The sequence below is a fragment of the Hemiscyllium ocellatum genome, chromosome 22 (assembly GCF_020745735.1).
Source record: "Hemiscyllium ocellatum isolate sHemOce1 chromosome 22, sHemOce1.pat.X.cur, whole genome shotgun sequence".
Lineage (NCBI taxonomy): Eukaryota > Metazoa > Chordata > Chondrichthyes > Orectolobiformes > Hemiscylliidae > Hemiscyllium > Hemiscyllium ocellatum.
This window is the reverse complement of record NC_083422.1, coordinates 2,841,964-2,864,352: the sequence shown is the minus strand read 5'-3', so window position 1 is coordinate 2,864,352 and position 22,389 is coordinate 2,841,964. Positions and strand designations below refer to the sequence as shown.

Below are 22,389 nucleotides of genomic sequence, written 5' to 3'. Positions count from 1 at the left end.
CTAGTGTACCTCGATCATAAGCTCAGTACCTACAAACTATAGAACCATGGCATAGGTTTTAAAACTTTTATTACACTTGAATATTTGAGAATTTTCTTCTTACACTAAAAAGGAAATTGAAGTCAAAAATGAAATCTGAAGGAACATTATCACAAACAAACTATTGTGTACAGATCCCATTATAGCAACAGAACAGGGGTATTGACTCAGAACGGTACGTCCTGCAGATTATTAAAACAAAATGTCTACACGTGGCCAGAGTTGCCTTAGGGCTGTGTACAACTACTGGTACATCCGCCAGGCTCCACTCCCACCCATGCTCCCCATTCCTCCCATGTTACTCCCCATTCCCATGCCTCCAGAGTTGCCGTAGTATCCCCCGGCACCGTTGCTGTTTCCACCGTGACGACCTAGAAAGAAAAATTAAATCATAAAGCCTTGTTTGCAATTAATCGTCTGCCAAATTATATAGAACTGGAACAATTGTAGGAATGAAAATTTACAACTAATATACAAAATATTTTAAAATTGAATCAATATTTAGAGATATTGATTAATAATAGTGTTTAAGGTGACCTCTGCTTTTAAAGAATGGTTTGCTGCCCATTCCAGTTGTTAAGCTAGTGGTGAATTGCCTTCTTGAATTGCTGAAGGTACACCCTCAGTTGCTGTTAGGGAGTTCTGGAATTTGACTAAACAGCAGTGAAAAAGTGATCTTCAACAGTTTAATCAGCTAGTCTAGTCTAATCTTTTGTATTGATCTGTAACTGACAATGGGAATATTTGTGGAGCCTTCTTCATGCTTACTGATGATTACCACCAATCACAACTACATGATGGAACTGCACAGCATTCTAAATCTGCCAACTGATCTACATGTTTATCTGTTAACTCATACAATGGACAATCTTACAGCAGGGGATCCGCCACAAACTGATCATTTGGGCTCACTAGGAAAGAAGCAAAGGCAATTGTCTATTGGAGTCAGACTAGAACATTAATATCTACTCCCTCGATCTCTCTTTTCTCACCCTCCCCTTTTAAAAGTTGCTGATTGATCTGAACAACCAGTGCTCTCATTAACTGGAGACTACCTTGAATAAAATTTTAAATAGAAGAAATATCTTGAATCTGCACTGAGCTGTGGAACAGTCCTAAGGACACCAAATACACGAATGACTGCTAGCTCCAGAAAGCAATTTGGAAGGTTCAATCACATGGGACCCAGGGAGAGCTAGCCAATTGGATTCAAAATTGGCCTGAAGCTAGGAGACAGAAGTTAGTGATAGAGGGTTATTGTTCAGGCTGGAGGCTTATGACCAGCAGTATGCAGCAAGGTTCAGTCCTGGGTCTACTGTTGCTCATCATTATATGAACAATTTAGGTGAGAATATAATTAATGGATGACACTGAAATTGGTGGTACAGCAGCATTTGATTAACTGGGCAATGGGAGCAGTCGTTTCATTCAGATAAATGAGGTGTTGCATTTTAGTAAAACAAACAAGGCCAGGACTTGCACAGTTAATGGAAGGACCCTTATCCTACCATATTATCAAAGAGAGACCTGCGGTGCAGCTATATGGCTTCTTGAAGGTGGCATCACAGTAGTCATGGTGGTGAAGATGGCATTTGGCAGGCTTGCCTTCACTGGTCAGAGCACTGAGTACAGGAGAGTTGGGATGTCATTACAGCTAAACAAGGCCACATTGAGTACTGTGTAAAATTATGGTTAAGAAACATGTTATTAAACTGGAAAGAGTGCAAAAAGATTTAAAAAGGTATGTTAGAAGAGACGAAAGTTTGCGTTATAAAAAGGAGAGGCTGGAAAGACTGGGACATTCCTTCCCCTTCTTCCTCCACTTCAAAAAAAGACTGATGGGTAACCTTACAGATATTTATAAAATCATAAGGTAAACAGCCAGTCTTTTCCTCAGGGTAAGGAAGTCCAAAACTAGGAGGGCATAGGTTTAAAAATGAGGGAAAAAATTTAAAAGGGATCCAAGGGAGAAATTTTTCATGCAGAGAGAGTGGTGCATATACAGAATGAGCTGCCACAGGAGTGGTCGAGCCAGGTACACAACATTTAAGAGACATTTGGATAAGATAGATTTAGAGGGGTTGTGAGCCAAACACAGCAAGTGGGAATAGTCCAATTTAGGAAACCTGGTCAGCATTGATGGGTTGGGTCAATGGGCCTGTATCCGTGCTCTATAAGTAGTGTTGACAAAACCGGCTCGACCACTCATTTCAGCCACAGTTGGAGGATGTGGGAGAAGAACTTGTTTGCAGAACAACAGTATCCAATGGCAGTTAATTACATTATGAACACATCAAGTTGAAATAATAGACTGCAACTTTCCTTACCATAAGAGCCCATATTGCTCTGACCACCGTAACCAGCATAACCGGACATTCCATGGTTCCCTGAGCTCCCATAGCCTCCCTGGTTCCCTGCAGAAGACAAAGGGCCTTTAGGTTTATGCATGGACATTTGTTTTTCAAGTCAGACAGACCAAGCTTGAAATTCAACTCACCCATTGCATGGCCTCCATAGTTACTGCCATAACCACCAGATCCTCCTCCAGCAGTGGAGTTTAAAAACAGCTCAATGTATCGATGCTCTGAAACAGAATCGGCATCTTAAATTATAGCTTCGATCAGGAAGGTTCCCCTCAACAATTTGCAGTAGGTAAAACATCCTGTTAGCTACCTAAACTACACAGCATTTTCCCATGTACTTTTTCAGGCATTTAAAATATCCATTAGACGTAAAATGTTAATTTTGAAGATACAGCAATATAGTTAGTGGACCAGTAATCGAGAGATTAAATCACATTCCTTAATTTTGAAAATAAGTTAAACTGAATAAATGCCTAATATCAATGAAAAACACTGAAGTGTTGACTTATAAACTCACCTGGTTTATAAAACCCTTTAAAAGAAGAAAACCATATGAAGATGACCTATATGCTGCTCCAGAGGTACCATAATGCAGTTTTTCTGAACAATCCTTTGGAATAGCCGAGAAATGATTTATAGCTCCTAGAAATTTAGTACAGTTTCAAGTCCAGTGACCTTTCTCCAGAACCGTTCTGAAGCAGGTGAGGTGCCGGAAGACTGGAGGTTGGCTAATGTGGAGCCAATATTTAAGAAAAGTGGTAAAGACAATCCAAGGAACTATAGACCAGTGAGCCTGATGTCAGTGGTGGGCAAGTTGTTGAAGGGAATCCTGAGGGACAGAATGCACATGTATTTGGAAAGGCAAGGACAATCAATGTGGGAAATAGTGTTTCACAAATTTGATTGAGTTTTTGAAAAAGTAACAAGGGAATTGATGAGAGTAGAGCAGTGGACATGATCTATATGGACCTGACAAGGTTCCCCATGGGAGACTGGGTGGCAAAGTTAGATCTCATGGAACACAGGGAGAACTTGCCATTTGGATACAGAATTGGCTCAAAGATAGAAGACAGAGGATGGTGATGGAGGCTTGCTTTTCAGACTGGAGGCCTGTGACCAGTGAAGTGCCACAAGGATCAGTTCTGGGCCCACTACTTTTTGTCATTTATATAAATGATTTGGATGTGAGCTTAAGAGGTATAGTTAGTAAGTTTGCAGATGACACCAGAATTGGACAGCAAAGGAGGTTACCTTAGATCGCAACTGGATCTTGATCAGATGGGCCAATTGGCTGAGAAGTGGCAGATGGAGTTTAATTTAGATGAATGCGAGGTGCTATATTTTGGGAAGGTAAATCTTAGTAGGACTTATACACTTAATGGTAAGGTCCTGGGGAGTGTTGCTGAACGAAGTGACCTTGGAGCACACATTCTTAGCTCCTTGAAAGTAGAATCACAGTAGATAGAACATAGAAAAATACAGCGCAGTACAGGCCCTTCGGCCCTCGATGTTGCGCCGACCAAAGTCTACCTAACCTACACTAGCCCAATAACCTCCATATGCTTATCCAATGCCCGCTTAAATGACCATAAAGAGGGAGAGTTCACCACTGCTACTGGCAGGGCATTCCACGAACTCACAACCCGCTGAGTAAAGAATCTACCCCTAACATCTGTCCTATACCTACCACCCCTTAATTTAAAGCTGTGTCCCCTAGTAACAGCTGACTCCATTAGCGGAAAAAGGTTCTCACTGTCAACCCTATCTAAACCCCTAATCATCTTGTACACCTCTATCAAATCTCCCCTAAACCTTCTTTTCTCCAATGAGAACAGCCCCAAGTGCCTCAGCCTTTCCTCATACGATCTTCCTACCATGCCAGGCAACATCCTGGTAAACCTCCTCTGCACTCATTCCAATGCCTCCACATCCTTCCTATAGTATGGCGACCAAAACTGCACACAATACTCCAGATGAGGCCGCACCAGAGTCTTATACAACTGCAACATGACCTCAGGAATCTGGAACTCAATTCCTCTACCAATAAAGCCCAGTACACCATATGCCTTCTTCACAGCACTATTTACCTGGGTGGCAACTTTCAGAGATCTGTGTACATGGACACCAAGATCCCTCTGCTCATCCACACTAGCAAGTAGCCTACCATTAGCCCAGTAATCCATCTTCTTGTTACTCCTACCAAAGTGAATGACTTCACACTTAGCTACATTGAACTCCATTTGCCACCTTTCTGCCCAGCTCTGCAACATATCTATATCCCGCTGTAACCTGCCACATCCTTCTTCGCTATCCACAACTCCACCGACTTTCGTGTCATCCGCAAACTTGCTTACCCAGCTTTCAAGCCCCTCCTCTAGATCATTTATAAAAGATGACAAACAACAATGGTCCCAAAACAGATCCTTGTGGAACACCGCTAGTAACTGCACTCCAAGATGAACCTATTCCATCAACTACTACCCTCTGTCTCCTTCCAGCCAGCCAATTCCTAATCCAAACCTCTAATGCACCCTCAATGCCATACCTCCGTAGTTTTTGCATGAGCCTACCATGGGGTACCTTATCGAACGCCTTGCTAAAATCCATACACACCACATCTACTGCTTTACCCTCGTCCACCTCCTTAGTCACCTTCTCAAAGAATTCAAGGTTTGAGGCACGACCTGCCCTTCACAAAACCATGCTGACTATCCTTGATCACATTATTCCTATCCAGATGTTCATAAATCCTATCCCTTACAATTCTCTCTAAGACTTTGCCCACAACAGAAGTGAGACTCACTGGCCTATAGTTACTCGGGCTATCCCTACTCCCCTTCTTGAACAAGGGGACCACATTCGCTATCCTCCAGTCTTCTGGCACTATTCCCGTAGACAATGACGACATAAAAATCAAGGCCAATGGCTCCGCAATCTCCTCCCTAGCTTCCCAGAGGATCCTAGGATAAATGCCATCAGGCCCAGGGGACTTATCTATTTTCATCCTTTCCAGTATTCCCCAGACCTCTTCCCTACATACCTCAAGGCCATCCATTCTAATCACTTGTGACTCAATATTCACATCAGCAATAGTGTCCTGTTCCTGAGTGAATACTGACAAAAAGTATTGATTTAGTGTCTCTCCAACCTCCTCCGCCTCCACGCACAACTTCCCACTACTATCCTTGACTGGACCGATACCTACCCTAGTCATCCTTTTATTCCTGACATACCTATAGAAAGCCTTTGGGTTTCCCTAATCCGACCAACTAAAGACTTTTCATGTCCCCTTCTCGCATTGAGTTATAACTCTCAATCGCCCCAACTGAACCTTCACGCCTCATCTTTACATAGGCCGCCCTCTTCCCTTTCACAAGGGATTCCAATTCTTTATTAAACCACGGCTCCCTCACAAGACCCTTTACTCCCTGCCTGACTGGTACATACTTAACAAGGACACCCAATAGGTGTTCCTTGAACAATCTCCACATATCATTTGTGTTCTTCCCTTGAAGCCTATTTTTCCAATCCACGCATCCTAAGTCATGCCTCACCGCATCATAATTTCCCTGCCCCCAGCTATAACTCTTGCCCTGCAGTGCACACTTATCCCTCTCCATCACTAAAGTAAGAGTCACCGAGTTGTGGTCACTGTCCCCGAAGTGCTCACCTACGTCCAAGTCTAACACCTGGCCTGGTTCATTACCTAGAACCAAATCCAGTATAGCCTCACCTCTTGTTGGCCTGTCTACATAATGTGTCAGGAAACCCTCCTGCACACATTGGACAAACACCGACCCATCTAACGAACTCGAGCTATAGCTTTCCCAGTCTATATCTGGGAAATTAAAGTCCCCCATAACAACCACCCTGCTACTTTCACTCTTCTCCTGAATCATCCTCGCAATACTTTCCTCTACTTCTCTCGGACTATTGGGAGGCCTGTAGAAAACTCCTAACAGATAGGATAGTGAAAGTGGCATTTGGTATGCTTTCCTTTATTGGTCAGAGTATCTAGACCCACCTGCCAGCATCAGGCCCATATTCGTCCAAACCCTTCTTATTCATATACCCATCCAAATGTCTTTTAAATGTTGCAATTGCACTAGCCTCCACCACTGCCTCTGGCAGCTCATTCCATACGCCTACCACCCTCTGTGTGAAAAAGTTGCCCTTTAGGTCTCTTTTACATCGTTCCACCTCACCCTAAACCTTTCCCTCTAGTTCTGGACACCCCCCACCTGGGTAGATAGGATAGGTGAAGGCGGCATGTGGTATGCTTTCCTTTATTGGTCAGAGTATCGAGTACAGGAGTTGGGAGGTCATGTTACAGCTGTACAGGACACTGCACGCAATATTCCAACCTCGGCCTAACCAATTCTGGTCTCCTTCCTGCCAGAAAAAGATGTTGTGAAACTAGAAAGGGTTCAGAAAAGATTTAAGGATGTTGCCAGGGTTGGAGGATTTGAGCTATTAAGAGGATGAATAGGACTGTTTCCCTGGAGCGTCGGGAGGCTGAGGGGTGACCTTAGAGGTTTATAAAAACATGAGGGGCATGAATAGGATAAATAGGCAAAGTCTTTTCCCTGGGGTCAGGGAGCCTAGAACTAGAGGGCATAGGTTTAGGGAGAGATGGGAAGATATGAGACACCTATGGGACAACTTTTTCACGCAGAGGGTGGTACATGTATACAAAGGAAGTGGTAGAGCTGAAAACGTGTTGCTAGAAAGGCACAGGTCAGGCAGAATCCAAGGAGCAGGGGAAAATCGACATTTCGGGCATGAGCCCTTCTTCAGGAATCATTCCTGAAGAAGGGCTCATGCCCGAAACATCGATTCTCCTGCTCCGCCTTTCCAGCAACACATTTTCAGCTCTGCTTTCCAGCATCTGTAGTCCTCACTTTCTCCTAGAGGAAGTGGTAGAGGCTAGTACAATTGCAACATTTAAAAGGCATCTTGATGTGTATATGAATAGAAAGGGTTTGGAGGGATACGGGCCTGGGTGCTGGCAGAGTTGGACCGAAAGGTCTGTTTCTATGCTGTATATCTCTGACCCTAAGTGTCATTGGTCATGAAACATTTACTTTACTTTCTCTCCACAGATGCTGCCAGACTTGCTGAGTTTCTCCAGCAGGTTTTTTAACATCTTCAGCATCTGTAGGTCTTTATTATATAATATATAGATTAGAACGCAAATTAATTTACAGTGGGAGTCAGAACATTTCGTGATTTGGCACTGGATTCACTTCCAGATGCATGAGTTGGGTAGTGGTTATCAAATACAAAAAATCTTCAGTTTGATTAAATCATTTCAATTCCAGGTAATCTTCCTGTCCAAGTCCCACCCGGTTTCTCGCTAGCTGGTCATATTGTTATAAAATTGTTCTGGAAGAATTTCTCCTTCAATCTTCAACAGGTACTTATTCTACAATACCTGGGTGGCCATTACTCTCACACGAGATCAGATAATATGAACAGCTATGCACACCTAGTACAAGAGCACCCACAGTTGTCTATTGGATTTCAGATAGTACAGATCCCTTGGCTACATCTGCAACTAAGGAATGGAAGACAATTCTGGATCCCCCAATGGAACAAAGAAAACCAAACTCAGCAGAAACGGTGAGAAAGCCTAGAAACTTCTTCCATGCGATTCAGCTACCCAAAATCTCAACGGTTGCAGATGACAGCATTAATGCTACAAACTTACGCATGTGAGCTTTATCCTTAGACATTGCTGCGACTGCATCCTCATGTGTTGCAAACTCAACATCGGCCTCCCCTGTAGCTCGACCATCACTTCCATATTCCAGGTGGATACGTAGAGGATTCAGGGGAGAAAAGAACTACAAGAGGAACAAGATGGCAAAATTACTCCACTGGTTTCAACTGAAGTAACAGAGGATATTTTAATAAGTGCAAGAAAGAAAGAAACACAGTCATACAGTTTACAAGTAGATGTGATTTATTACTGAGAACTTACATGAGCAACATCATCTTCTCTTGCCCGGAATGGCAGACCCCGCATGTGTACAAAATGTCCACTCATATAGCCTGAGCTGGCATCTCCAGCTCCTCCATATCCATGGTTACTCATACCTTTCAAAACACAGATTTATAGACCTTTAACTCTATAAACAATAGATAAACAACACAGCAACAAAACAAAGTAGGATAAACAGTCTATAGTCGAACAGCAGACAACTCAATGGGTAAATGGCCGAATTCTGCTCCTATATCTTACGGTCTTCTAGATACCAAAAGCCCAACCAAACAGGCAGGTGTTTAATGCACAACTCCAAGGAGTGGTCTCAGTAATAAGAGTTGATGCATGATAAAAAAAAACTTAAACCAAGGACTGAGTAACAAAGACCAAAAATGGGCTGAGTTTTCCAAATATTTAATTGGAGGTAACTTCTGCTCATCCAAAACTTCCATTAGACAATTCTGTAAATTTAGTGTAGGAGTTGAGTGATGTGGTGACATACAGCCATATATCAAAGTACATGGGAATATTCAAGCTAAATCTCACTTCAACATCCCTGAGACTACAGGGAGAGGAGACAATTGCATTGAGAACACAGCCAGAGAGGCAGGAATAAGTTCAACAATGCCTGTTCTTGTTTGAAAGAAACTCAGCAGGTCTGGCAGCATCAGAAGAGTCACTGGACTCAAAATGCTAACTCTGCTGTCTTTCCACAGATGCTGCCAGACTGAAGTTTGCCCAACAATTTGTTTTTGTTTCAGATTTCCAGCATCTGCAGTCTTTTTCTTTTAGTAACAGTAAGAAGCTGAAGATGGGACAATGGTTGCACAAATCAATGGTGGAGAGCCAAAGGCTAGATAGTAAGTGAACTGGGGACAGGTACTCAGCCCTGAAACTACATTAGGATGAAATGTGAGAGAGAGGAAAAAAAAGTCGTCCACTGATGAGCCTTGCAAGCCTACATGAGATGACAAAGTCTAGAGGATTCTGTGAATATGAGTTTGAGCAAGAAATTTCACGAAAGTTAAGATTTATAGAGGATGAGCAGAAAATGAGCTTGAGTAAGCAAACATGATAAATTGAGATGGGGGGTTCAAATAACCAAGGATGAGTTGCTGAGCTCAGAGGCTGAGGGAGGAAAACATAAGTTACATCAGGGAGAAACATATGAAATATGCATGCAACTCTGCCCCACATTTTATGCCAACACCACTAGAAAACCTGCCTACACTCATTATCTCCCCCTCCATTAGTTGAGTTTGCCCCTTCATCTCTAAAAAATACATACCTCTGCCACCTCTCATTGCCCCAGGACAATCGTAGTCATCACTGCCATAGCCGTAGTTATCGTATCCATTGTAATCATCATACCCACCATACCCTGCAAAGAAACCATTAAAACTAGTCAGTCACATACTGCTCATAGAATTCAATTCTGTGATCAGTTAATTGCAAAACATCTCTAAAATGGCAAATATAACAAATTCAAATATAAAAAGATAGCTTTTGGGAGAAACTGGAAGTTCATTACCTTTGATGTATTTTGGAAAATTAATGTGGCCAGAAAAGGAAGCTGAACCAGCTGGTTCAAAAAGGAATTTGGAAGAGAAAAACACTTACAGGAGAATAGCACAGCTGTAGGATGGATTGTATCTGTACCACTGTTTTGAAAGAACAATAGGTTCCTTCTACACTACATAATTCTACAATCTGTAGGTTGCACATACCACAGTCCCACCATGATCCCAACTCACCTACATCATACAGCCTCAACTTTTACATTTGTTTTATGTGGTGGACACAGAAGTATTTAAATCTTTACTTCTTCCAATTATTAACGTAAAAGAAAACGGTTGCTTAAATCAATCATTCTCAAGTTGGAAAGAAGTTTAAAGATGACTCTAGACTTTGCAGTGAAATCATCTGAATGAGAAAGACAAAAAGGTATATTCAAAAGGTAGTTTTAGTAGCGATGAAATGAGATGTAGATATGAGGAGTAGACTGTATAATTCGAGCCCAGTCAAGTTTCAGCACCTCTTAACACCAAAACTTCAAGAATTTTAGTGGAAATCTCATTTATTCCATTTTAATGACAGTTCTTTTTGAATGTTGGTCTGAGAGACACAAAAATAAAATTCACAGGCCTTCCGCGTTACAATATTTTCAGTGCTGCTGAAAGAATTTCAATGTCAGAAACTTGACATTCAGACTAAATATACTAAGAATATATGATTGCCAGAATGGAAGTTTGTGTAATCGGATTGATTCATCCTGAAGCCTTTTTCTTATCTCTGATTTCTGTATTCTCCACCTCAGTTCTGTTACTAGTGGTTAATTCTGATCCAGGGCGTGCCTTACTAATACACAAAGGGCCTCTAACCAAGAATTTCATAACCATAGTTTTAGACAAAAGTAAAGCAACTTTAAAGAGTTTCAACCAGCACAGTGGTATATATGCACAAACATACAACAGACATCATAGATATTCCAATCACATTAAGAAGCACAAATTCCCATTTAACCAATACTTACCACCACCATATCCTCCAGCTCCACGTCGCATTCGGTCATAAACACCCCCTCGCTGGGGACCAGCGCCGAAATAGCCACCTCGCCCCATTGGCCGGTCATAGGGACCTGGTCTCTGTCCCATCAGCCTCTTTGGTGGATCATAGTACGCTCTGACCTCACCTCTGCTGCTTTTAAAGATCTCAATATACCTACACCACAAATGAGGACTGATTACTATTCAGGACAAAAACTTGTTTAAAAAAAACTTTGGACAACAATAAAGAAACTGAATGTAAAATATTTAATATTAGATTACTTTACAACAATCTATAGCAGTTTCTAGTGCACACCAACACTACACAATTTAACAATTATTCCTACATATGCTTTATTTTAAACAATGATTTCTCAAGCATACTGTTTAAAATCAAAATTACTATTTTGATAGATTAACATTTATACCATTCTTCTGTTAAGTAATTTCCTCAAAGCTTGGAGACCAACAATAGATTGGGTTCTAATGCACGAAAACATGGCTTAGCAAAACAATCGCAACCATTGTAGTTACAATAAAGCATTATGGATCATCTTGGGCATTCACTGATCTGCAGCTTGAAAAATTGAAGGGAGCTCCAGGTAATGCCTGGGAGTGAAACTGGAGAGGGACACACTCAGCAAAGTCAACCAAAGGTTGCAGTGACAGTAAGGGAAGGGACATTGTTAGGCAGCAAAACATACAGTTCAGTAACAAGAAGGTGCTAAGCACAAAGTTACATAAGTGACCAAGCATCGTGCTGGCAATGATGGCAGGGCATCAGCGGTGGGGGTGGTGAAATTTTTATTGCCAATGCACAATTTTTAAAAACGGCTCAACCACCTCAGCCATACAAGATTTACACAGCACTCCAAATATGACTTTTACTAGGATACAAAAATCACAAGCCACCTAGAATTTGAGGCAGCCGTGAAACTTAGAAATAGGCAAAACATTTAATCATTTTGCTGAATGTTTTTTGATAAACCAATTTACTTGAATTTATTCATCACATATCACTACTTTAATTGGCACAACTCAAATCAAGCTACATGTGTAGCTTTTACCAAGGAAACTTAGGATAATAGAACAGCTCTATAAAGACCATCTTTCATTTGTGTATGAACATTGTTCTTAACTGAGTGCAAGATCAGTGTGTAGTCCCAGCCTCATTGTCATATACCAGCACCCAGCGTTTAAACTTGACTTTAAGATGAATAACCAACCCGTCCGTCCATCCCCACCTGTGCCCTATTCTTTCCTTGTGTTTCCCCAGTGCTTTTTCTGCTATCTCCTTTGAAGCAAACTGCACGAAGGCCTCCCCTGTGCTTCTCCCCTGGTAGTCCATCGGCAAAGTTATCCCATTTGGCACGATTTCCAACCCTTTAACCCAAGGACAAAATAACCCCATCAAGGGGAACAATATTAAATGATGCACAATTCCCAACAATATCTACAAATATATAAAAGATTAAAAGCCCAGTTACCAACAGATAAAATGTAAAATGCTTATGATCTATATGTAAAACTTCAAGACAGTTTAAAAACAACTTTATGTTAGTGACCCAACTTGCAAACTGATTTCTCAGTGTTCAACTTCTACATAATTAAAGAATAGATTTCAGCTTTAAAACTCATTTGAATTACAACTCAAAAACTGGACTGCTCTGGTACACGCAGTAAACGTTGGAAACAAACATTTTTGAAATCCAACTATATCACATGAATAAGTATTATATACACAAGTCAGAATGGAAACATTCTGCTGAAGTTATATTTAGGTACATGTCACAAACATAAAGACACAGTACTGTTGTTGCTTTAGACTTTTAACTAGAACCAATATTAATTCCAGTTTAATTTGCAGCTTCCGTTAATGTTGCTAAGACTTTAAATTTACATTACAAACAAGTATCAGCAGTTAACATTTCAGATGACAACGTTGAAAGCATTTACCCACTAGAAATTTTAACAAAATAAAAAGTTGATCTAATTAGGTGAACGAATGAAAAATACCTGTGAAAAACTGAACAATTTCCTCTTTGCTGCAGCCAAATGGAAGCCCGCGGAGTCGTACTGTACCATCGTTGGAAGTATCAGTATGGGTGGTACCGCTATGTTTCAGAACCCAATCCATCTCACTGCCATTAGATTTGAAAACTATGGGGAAAACAGTACACTTCAGTGTTTTGCAAGGTTTATCCACAATGTGACCCCATTTCAAGCCCTGAAAACCATCAGGGATGACTCAACGAAAGATGGGAGAAGAGTAGGAGTTGACACTGGCTGTCTTGATGCTTAGATCCCCACTTGGACTGGTTCACTCGAGGAAGGGTACATTTGCTTTAGAAGGAACAAAGAGAAAAATGTCTGGACCCCATCTGTTAAACTGCAATTAAAGATTGGACTACCTAACGCTTCAATGGATAAAGCAATGCTTCCCAAACTTTTTCCAACAGTTGGGGTTCCTACTGCCTACTTTGGGAAGCGATGGGAGAAATGATGATTCGAGTCAAACATTCTTACAACAGATAGAACGTAGAACTATACAGCACAAGAATGTTATGCTGAACACGATACCAAACTAAAATAATCCCTTCTGCCTGCTCTTGGTTCATAACCTTTCACATTCTTCATGTGCTCGCTCTTAAACGCCCCTGTTGTATCTGCCAATCACCACCACCCAACATTCCACACTCCCACCACTCTCCCCCTGAAATGCAAAACTCCCAGTTTCAAGCATTTCAACTCTTTTTTTGGGGGGGGGGGGGCCGAATTCTGACCATCAACAATACATCTCATTGATCATCAAGTCTCCCCTCAGCCTCCACCACTCTGGAGAAAACCCAGATTTTTCTAGACTTTTCTTGTACTTTATCCCTCTAATCCAGGCATTATCCTGGTTAACCAGTTCTGCACCCTCACCAAAATCTCCACATCCTTCTTTTAATGTGGTGACCAGAAATGAATGCAGTACACTTGAGTGCAACCCAACTAAATTCTTCTAAAACTGTAATGTGACATCTTGACTCTTGTACTCAATTCCCCAACCAATGAAGGCAAGCATGCCATATGCCGCCTTCACCACCCTATCAACTTGCCTGGCCACTTTCAGGCAGTTATGAACATCAACATGGCTCCACCATAACCACCTTGCTCTTGTATTCAATGCCTTGACTAATATGCAAGAATTCCACATATCTTTGTCATCACCTTGTACACTGGTTACCTTCAAGAATCAATGGTGTCCACACCAAAGTCTCTGATAGTCTGCACTTCCCAGGGTCCTACCATTCAAAGCAGCTTCCTTACCTATTAGTCCTCTCAAAATGCATCACCTCAAACTTTCAGCATTAAGTTCCATTTCAGGTCATCTGAGCAGCCTTTCTATATATTCCTGTAATAAAGTTATTCTCCCCACTATTTAACATGCCACCAATTTTCACTGGAAACACTGATCATATTTCCTGCACACCTCTTTATTTCAATATTGTTTACAATTTTGGTCTCCTTACCTGAGGAAGGATGGTTTTGCTGTAGAGAGGAGTGAAGCAAATGTTACTAGGCCGATTGCTGGGATAACAGGACTAACATACAAGGAGATGTTGCATCTGTTAAGACTGTATTTGCTGAATTTGAGAATGAGGGAGATCTCATAGAAACATAAAATTCTGACAAGACTAGACAGGGTAGATGCAGAAAGGATGTTTCCAGAGGTGGAAGAGTCCAGAACCAGGAGTCACAGTCTGAGGAGAAAAAGTTTAGCATGGAGCACTGACAGGAGTTAGATTAATAGACTAGATGGACTGGGACATTTTTCCGCAGGAGTGTATGAGGTTGATAGGTAACCTCAAAGGTTTATAAAAAGATCATGATGGGTATAGATAAGGTGAATGGCAGGTGTCTTTTCCTTAGAATTCAAAGCTGGAAATACATTTTTAAGGGGAAGGAGAAAGATTTTTAAAAAACGGACTTTTTTTTATAAAAACAGTTTGGAACAAACTATCAGAAGTAGTGGTGAATGCAGGTACAATTAGAAATTTAAAGTAACATTTCAATAAATATTGAAATAGGAAAGGTTTGGTGGAATATGGACCAAAAGAGTAATCTAGACTAGAAACATTGGCTTTTCATGGATGCTGTCTGACCTGTTATGACCTCCAGCATGTTTTGTTCCCAGCAGATGCTTACATTTGCAGTAATCTGCTCTCAGACTTGAGTAATACTGCGGTCAAAGTATCATTATTGCTGAGGCATAACAGACCGACTGATGAAAGTTAGCTTTAGCATGTTACTGCCTGTCTCATAAAACCTGGACCAGAACTATCTAAATAGTCACCTCAATGGATTGTTGGATGGCAACCTAGGGTTTACAATGCCAGGTGAGTCCTTGGCTCAATCCCAAGGTGGTTTACCTTGGAGAACCATCACCAAAGCAATCTTGAAAGAAACATTAGGACTTTTTGTAGCCACTTCCATTATTTTTCCCATATACAGTCTCAGGAAAGAAAAATGAACTGCAGCCCAAATATCCCAACAAAAAGACAATCCCTGACAAGAAAACATAATCACTGCAATTCTGATAGGCTCATTTAGCAACTGGAAAAGAAATCTTTGACTCACTCAAAGCTATAAATAGACATATTATTTAGGGAGAAACGTATATTCAGAAAAATTCAGTTAAGAAATCAATCCCAAACAATTCAGAAATGAGACTGGAGAACACCTTTGTGAAAAGAATACTCTCGTTTCCAACGTCAAGGATCACTCCAACCCTCCACAGATCTTCTGTTTATTTCTTTTGCTTTTCCCCACTGTTCCCAGATTCCCTGCATAAAGCCTGAAACAAATTCCAGTTCTGATGAAAGACTACAAACTTAAAACATTAACAGCATCTCTCTTTCTAGATGATGCCTGACCAGCTGAACATTTCTAGTATGGTCTGCATTGACAACAGCTTCAATAACGTATGCACAAGTGTCTGATCTGGAAGCAACAAACAACAGCTTTCAACTTACTGGCTCAATACCAGGTTCAGCAATCCATCTGTTAGGCTGCACATCTGGTTCTTCATTACCTTCCAATGACTAGTATCACATCCTCATAACAGAATCTATTGTATCTGACTTGGAAATGTACAGCTTTAAATGGTGCACAACATAATAAAACATTGTGTTTCGATTAGGTGTTCAACCTAAGTAGGGGAGACAGGGACAGATGTGATTACATAGCCAGCAAGATACATCTAAAAACTAGCTAAGCAGACACTTCCTGAAGATGGACTCCAAGAATGGTGATATTGCCTTCAGTGATGAGCGAGTCTTCTGTCCTTCCAACTTTAGCTGTTGCCTGGTGTGTATCACTTCCGTTAGCAGCAACTTACTGGAATGTGCAGAAGCACCAGCACAAGCAGCACACTGACCCATTATTCAGTTACAAAGTTGATCTTGTTGCATCTGAAACACTATTCAGTGTCGAGTGATAATTACTGACCTTCAATATATCTGTGGCCCATATACTTCCGATCTTTTGCCAAAGCCTTTTTGAAATCTTCGGCATTAGTCAGATGTACATATGCTTCACCACTTGGACGGCCCTCTTTGGAAGTGGTAAACTGCACTCCGTTCACACCATTTCGAATATCACACTCTACAACAAAAAGAGCACAAAGCATGTAATAGTGCAACATGCAGTGCCTTCAGTAGCAACTGAAATCAGTCTCATCACTTGAGATGATTACCTGAAAAGAACCGCGTCACTTCTTCTGGCGTACATGACCACGGCAGGCCACGGACTCTGACAACGTAATCCTCTTCTTTTGTGGGAATCTCTGGCTCTTTCTCTGCAATCACAAACACTGAATAGCACATACCCGAAAGCTGAGATCAAACAATACTATTTAGCACAAATTAAGTCAATACCTACCTTCAACTGCTGGCTCCAAGTTGGTAAAGATTTCTGCGAAACAAACATGTTTGATTAATTCTGCTGAGATGTAAAACTTAATGAACAAATTATTTGAGCTCCAGATCCTTAACATTTTGTATCAGGCTTTAAATACTTTTATTAGGGGATCAGCAAATTATTTAATGAAGGTACACTTTCAGTGTCTTAATTCATTAAAGTTGCAATAAGATAGGTTACTGTCTCTGCACAACAAGCACACCCAGAGCACTCCAGCAAAGCTGATCCTGGTTTCGAATGGCAAATGTGACTGATCTGAATTTCAAACAGAAAGAGCACTCTTCAAGTATGCTCAGCTCAACTGTAGGCTTTAAAATTCTCTGAAGACCTCAAATTGCACAGCAGGACAGTGAGCATATAGTCAAGAGTGTAGTGCTGAAAAAGCACAGCAGGTCAGTCAGCATCCGATAAGAAAGAAAAATCGACATTTCAGGCATAAGCCTTTCATCAGGAACGAAGCTTACGGGCCAGGGTCTGAGGGGTAAATGGGAGTAGATGAAGGTATGGATGAAAGTCATAGGTTGAAGGGGAGGGTGAAGTAGATAGGTGGGAAGCAAGCTAGACACGTATGACAGGTCAAGGGGGCAGTGCCAAGTTGAAGGCTTGGGAATGGGATAAGACGGGTGGAGGTTTCCGAGATGTTCTCTGAAATGATCCACAAGTTGGTATCCTGTCTCCCCAATGCAGAGACATCACGTGCACCTGCACCAACCAACCCCACCTCCCCTTGGCTGAACACTTCAACTCCCCCTCCCACTCCACCAAGGACATTTAGGTCCTGGGCCTCCTCCCTCTCCAAATCCTAACCATACAACACCAGGAGAAAGAATCCTCATCTTCTGCCTCAGGACTCTCCAACCACACAGAATCAAGGTGGATTTCACCAGTTTCCTCACTTCCTTCACCCCCCCCCCTCCATTATCCTAGTCCCAAGCCTCCCACTTGGCACCACCCCCCTTGACCTGTCCATCTTGTTTCCAATCTAGCCATTCCACTCTTCCCAACCTATCACTTTCACCCCCACCTTCATCTACCTATCACATTCCAAACTACCTGGGTCCCCAGCCCCTGCGTCTCACGCCTCATTCTGGATATCCAAAATGTCGATTCTCCTGCTCCTCGGATTATAAATCTGAGCGAGTTTATTAACTATCCATGTACCAAAGACTTATTTTCTACGAATAAAGGTACATATTTGAAATAACAAAATTCTCCTGCCTCGCTGTGCTTTTCCAGCACCACACACTCGACTCTGATCTCCAGTCGTTAATTTCTCGAGCATATATAATACTCCAGCGCAGTCCCAAGGCAGCGTTACCCTACCAAGAGGTAGTTTGGGGGGGCGGGGGGGCAGAAGAGGGTCAGTGCCAGTGCGGATCACCGATCCCGCAATTTTTTTTCTCCTTCTGTGTAGTTCTCCGAAGTCCGAGGGCGCTCGGACCGGTTGAAGGTGCCGATTCTTATTTCTCAAACCGCAAGTTGGTTACTGATCCCAGGCTACAGATGTCTCAGAGTAGGGTAACACGGGGGGGGGGGGGGGGGGAGGGGGGGAGAGAAAGAAACGAGTGCTGAGGACACGCGTGCACACAGGCCTCAGCCTGGCTGAGGGCCCGCTCTCCACTCCTCCTCATCCCCCACCACCAGCATCGCCGCTCTCCCTTCCCATCTCCTCTCCAACCACCAACCCCTCCCCCCGCCCCCAAACACCAACGCTCCTGCCCTCCCCCAAAACACCAAACACATCCCAAAGACTCGTTGGGCCGCGAAACGCAGGACGCTCACAAACCGGAAGAAAAGCCCGGGGAACAAGGCCCGGAGCCGCACTCCTCTCCAGCACTGAAAACATCTCGGTGCTGACTACCGTCCTCCTGTGCCATCGTATCGAATTGTTCCGACCTGAGTACTCAGAACACAAACAGAATACGTTGGCACCACCAGTATCCCTCTAACAACCGCACCCAGCGACACAACAAAATGGCGCTAGCTCCTACCCGCCGACTGCCAAGCTTCGCGAGAATTTACCTACCAAGCACCGCGGCAAGCCGTTTGTTACTCATTGGTCAAGAGTCTGCCAATTTCTTTAATATTGCATGGTCATTGGTTTACAGTCTGTCAATCATCCGCGTGTGTACCTAGGACATTGGCTCAAAACCCGCTGGCCCCTGAGCGCTTTGCTATCCTCATCGAGGATTGGTTAAAAGCTTGTCAATCAGGCTTTTCCTGCCCCCTGGTGAAACTGGGGATGCGAAAGAAATTTCTAGAAATATTCGTCTGGCGTGTAGAAAGTGAAACGGAATTTATGGTTTAGAGTGACGATCTTTTGTTTTAGATGTAGTAGATTTTAAACAAGTTTGGACCCCAAAATAGAGGGAAAGGGAGAGGAGAACAAAATGGAAGACGAGAGAGAGAATTGGAGGAATGGGTGGTAGTTAAAGCTTACGCTGATGGTTATCTTTGAGCTAACTAATCTCAGTTTTCTTTTCTCTCTTGAATAGTGGAATTAATTTGGTAACTTTCCCAGATATATAAATAGAAACTGTGGTAAAAGGGTTGAGGTTAATGTAGAACTAAGTGCACAAAGGCAGAGGGTATACCTGAGGTATACTGATGAAGATGTTGCCCAAATCATAGTGAAAGAGTTGAGATAGGCTAAAACGTGATAAAACACCAAGATTGGATGATATATGTGGTTCTGTGTTGTTAGCACTGCTACTTCACAGCATCAGAAACCTGAGTTTGATACCATCCTTGGGTGATTGCCTATGTGGCTTTCCTCTGGGTGCACCAGTTCCCTCCTATAGTCTAGAGATGTGCAGTTAGGTAGAATGGCTTTACTTAATTACCCACAGTGTTCAGGGATGTGCACTTTACGTTGATTAGTTGTGGTAAATATGGATTACAGGGATATGGCAGAGGGGTGAGTCTGGGTGGGATGCTCTTTGAAGGGAGTCAAGAGTGTGGTGCTGGAAAAGCACAGCATCTGAGGAGCTGGAAAATTGGATTTTGGGCAAAAGTCCTTCAGGCATGGGGTGGAGAGATGAATGGGAGGGGGAGGGGTGGAGCAGGGGAAAGATAGCTAAGAGTGCAATAGGTGTATGAAAGTGGGAGTAAAGATGATAGGTCTGATGGGAAGGTTGGGGCAGACAGGTGGGAAGGAAGGTGGACAGATGGCACAGGTCATGAGGATGGTGGTTAGCTGAAAGGTAAGGTGGGGGGAGGGGAAGTGAGGAAACTAGTGAAATCCACATTGCCATGGGGTTGGAGGGCCCTAAGGTGCAAGATGAGGTGTTCTTCCTCCAGGTGTCGAATGGTAAGCGGAGGCGATAGAGGAGGCCCAGGACCTGCGTGTCCTCTGCTCTTTGCAGGGGTTGCTGTGGACTTAATGGGCTGAATTAAAAAACCCTTCCTTAAAACATTGCTATCATCCATTCCATTATGACAGTGACAGTGGGGACCCAGTAAGATCCAGTGTACTAGAGTTCCAAAAGGTATTCGACAAGGTGCTACACAAAAAAGTTGCTGCATAAGATAAAGATGCAGGGTGTAACGGGCAATGTATTAGCATGAACAGAGAATTGGTTAACTAACTAACAGAAAGCAAAGGGTGGGGATAAATGAGGGCTTTTCTACTTGGTAATCAATGACTACTGCAATTATTCACAATTTACATAGATGATTTTGAGTTGGGGACCACGTGTAGTGATTCAAAGTTTGCGGATGACATGAAGATGAGTGTCCAGAGGTCTATGAAACTTTGCAGAGGGAAATAGTTTAAGTAGCGGGCAAAGGTCTGGCAAATGGAGTACAATGTTGATAAATGCAATGTCATCCATGTTGGTAGGACTATTACTTGAATGGTTTAAAAAAAATTACAGCATGCTGCTGTGCAGAGGGACTTGGGTGTCCTTGCGCATGAATCAGAAAAGGTTGGTCTGCAGTTGAAACAGTTATTTAGAAGGCAGATGGGCAGGATCCAAAATGGCAGGGATTGGAGGGGACTGCTTTGCTGAGCTCTGCATCTCAGTTCAGGCAAAATAGCATTCTCACCTCCCCACTTAAACCATTTCTATGATTTGATCTTTTAAATCCATATATCCTACATAATTTCTTTTATAAAGTTTCTTTTATCAAAAAACAATGACTAAAGGTAAAGGCTCCAGGAAGTCCCAGCACTCGGGACACTAACCTGAGAAGTCAGGTACCTCCATGGCTGCAGCTGTAGCTCCCTCCAGTAGTCCTTCAGAGTCGTTCTCTTACCAGTTTGCAAAGCAGTGAAAGATGATCAAGGCATCGATCAAAGAGGAGTTCCGCACTAGACTGGATCCGGTCGCAACCAGTCTGCAGAAACAGGAGGAACAGCTGGAAGGCCTAGGGTGAAGAACAGAAGAAGTTGAAAGGAGGACTGCGGCTTCGGAGACCAAGATTTCATTCTGTAAAGGAAAGAATTTGAATACTGAAGAAATAGGTACTGATAGAGCAGGTCGATGACCTCTACAACAGAGACAGGAGGAAAAATGTGTTGTTGGGCTGCCGGAGGGTGAAGAAAATGACCAGCCAGCGAGCTTCTTCGAAAGTTGGCTGCTTTGATTCCTGGCCCTATTGGCAGTGTCTGACCAGGTAAAAGTTGAAATGGCCCATCGAGTTGGTATGCACAGACCCAGCTTGGAACAGCGCCCTCACCATGTCCTAGTGCGGCTAGGAAATCCTAGTCTCCGAGATCCTCCATCCTAGAGATAAAATTATGGAAAGCTCCAGAATAAAGGGAAAAGATCCACAGGCCTTAATCAACCAAGATTCTAAGATTATATTCTTTCAGGACCTCTCTGCAGTTGTAATCCAGAAAAGGAAGACCTTTGATGAAACTAAGAGAAGACTGAGGGACCTTGGCATCCAGTATTCCCTACGGCACCGTCTGGTGCTTTGCTTTACGTTCTGCACGTGGGTCTGCATGTTCTTTTGACTCCCCAGATAAAGAAAAAAACTTTTTGGACACAATAAAATAGATTGGATAACTGAAAGGACGTGGTGAATACTGTTCCTTTTTTTTTCCCCTCATCTTCACTTCCTTGTTTGTTTGCAAGGGAGTTGCTGAACCTTATTTTTATATTAATTGTTAATGTATCTTTGGGGATGGGTAGTGTTTACTTTTAATTTCCTTGTTAAGATAATTATCTTTCTCTCCTTTTTCCTGGCCTGAGTCTGGGATGCAGCTCAAGCTAGAAGGAAGTACAAAGGTGTTTTTGAGATCTGTAAGTATCCCTGTGGGCAGGGGGTAGAACTCATTGTTAAGTGTTTTGGATTTGGTTTAAATTGGGTTTTTTTGTAGATGTAGCTATTAGGATGTTAGACGTAGTGGTTTTAGTTTATGTATTTTTTAAGTTTTGTAAACTTTCTTTGGTCAGCAGCTGATAAGTCAGGTTTTTCCTTTTTGGAGATTGAATAATGTTACAAGGGGCCATGGCTAATTCTGACCTTTAAATGGTGTATCTGG

At 42.4% G+C, this 22,389-nt stretch overlaps 1 protein-coding gene across 3 annotated transcripts; it reads right to left on the bottom strand.

Moving 5' to 3' along the window:
- Positions 1–52: 52 nt before the first annotated feature.
- Positions 53–18,900, bottom strand: hnrnph3 (heterogeneous nuclear ribonucleoprotein H3 (2H9)). Of its 3 annotated transcripts, XR_009645861.1 has the most exons (14): positions 18,685–18,900; positions 16,860–16,892; positions 16,675–16,776; positions 16,428–16,583; positions 12,951–13,094; positions 12,179–12,317; positions 10,922–11,109; positions 9,677–9,769; positions 8,386–8,501; positions 8,113–8,248; positions 2,537–2,623; positions 2,367–2,453; positions 1,548–1,661; positions 325–410 (listed from the first exon to the last, which is right to left on the bottom strand). XR_009645861.1 is itself a non-coding variant. In XM_060841833.1 (13 exons), exons 1-13 carry the CDS (start codon positions 18,773–18,775, stop codon positions 283–285), a joined length of 1,500 nt encoding a protein of 499 aa, XP_060697816.1. In that variant the 5' UTR covers positions 18,776–18,900; the 3' UTR covers positions 53–282. The 3 variants fall into 3 exon arrangements, 2 of the variants coding, with proteins under 2 accessions (XP_060697816.1, XP_060697817.1); XM_060841833.1 differs by lacking the exon at positions 1,548–1,661 and having other exon boundaries at positions 53–410; XM_060841834.1 differs by lacking the exons at positions 1,548–1,661; positions 12,179–12,317; positions 16,428–16,583; ... (1 more) ...; positions 16,860–16,892; positions 18,685–18,900 and having other exon boundaries at positions 53–410; positions 12,951–13,029.
- Between the last annotated feature and the right edge of the window lie 3,489 nt (positions 18,901–22,389).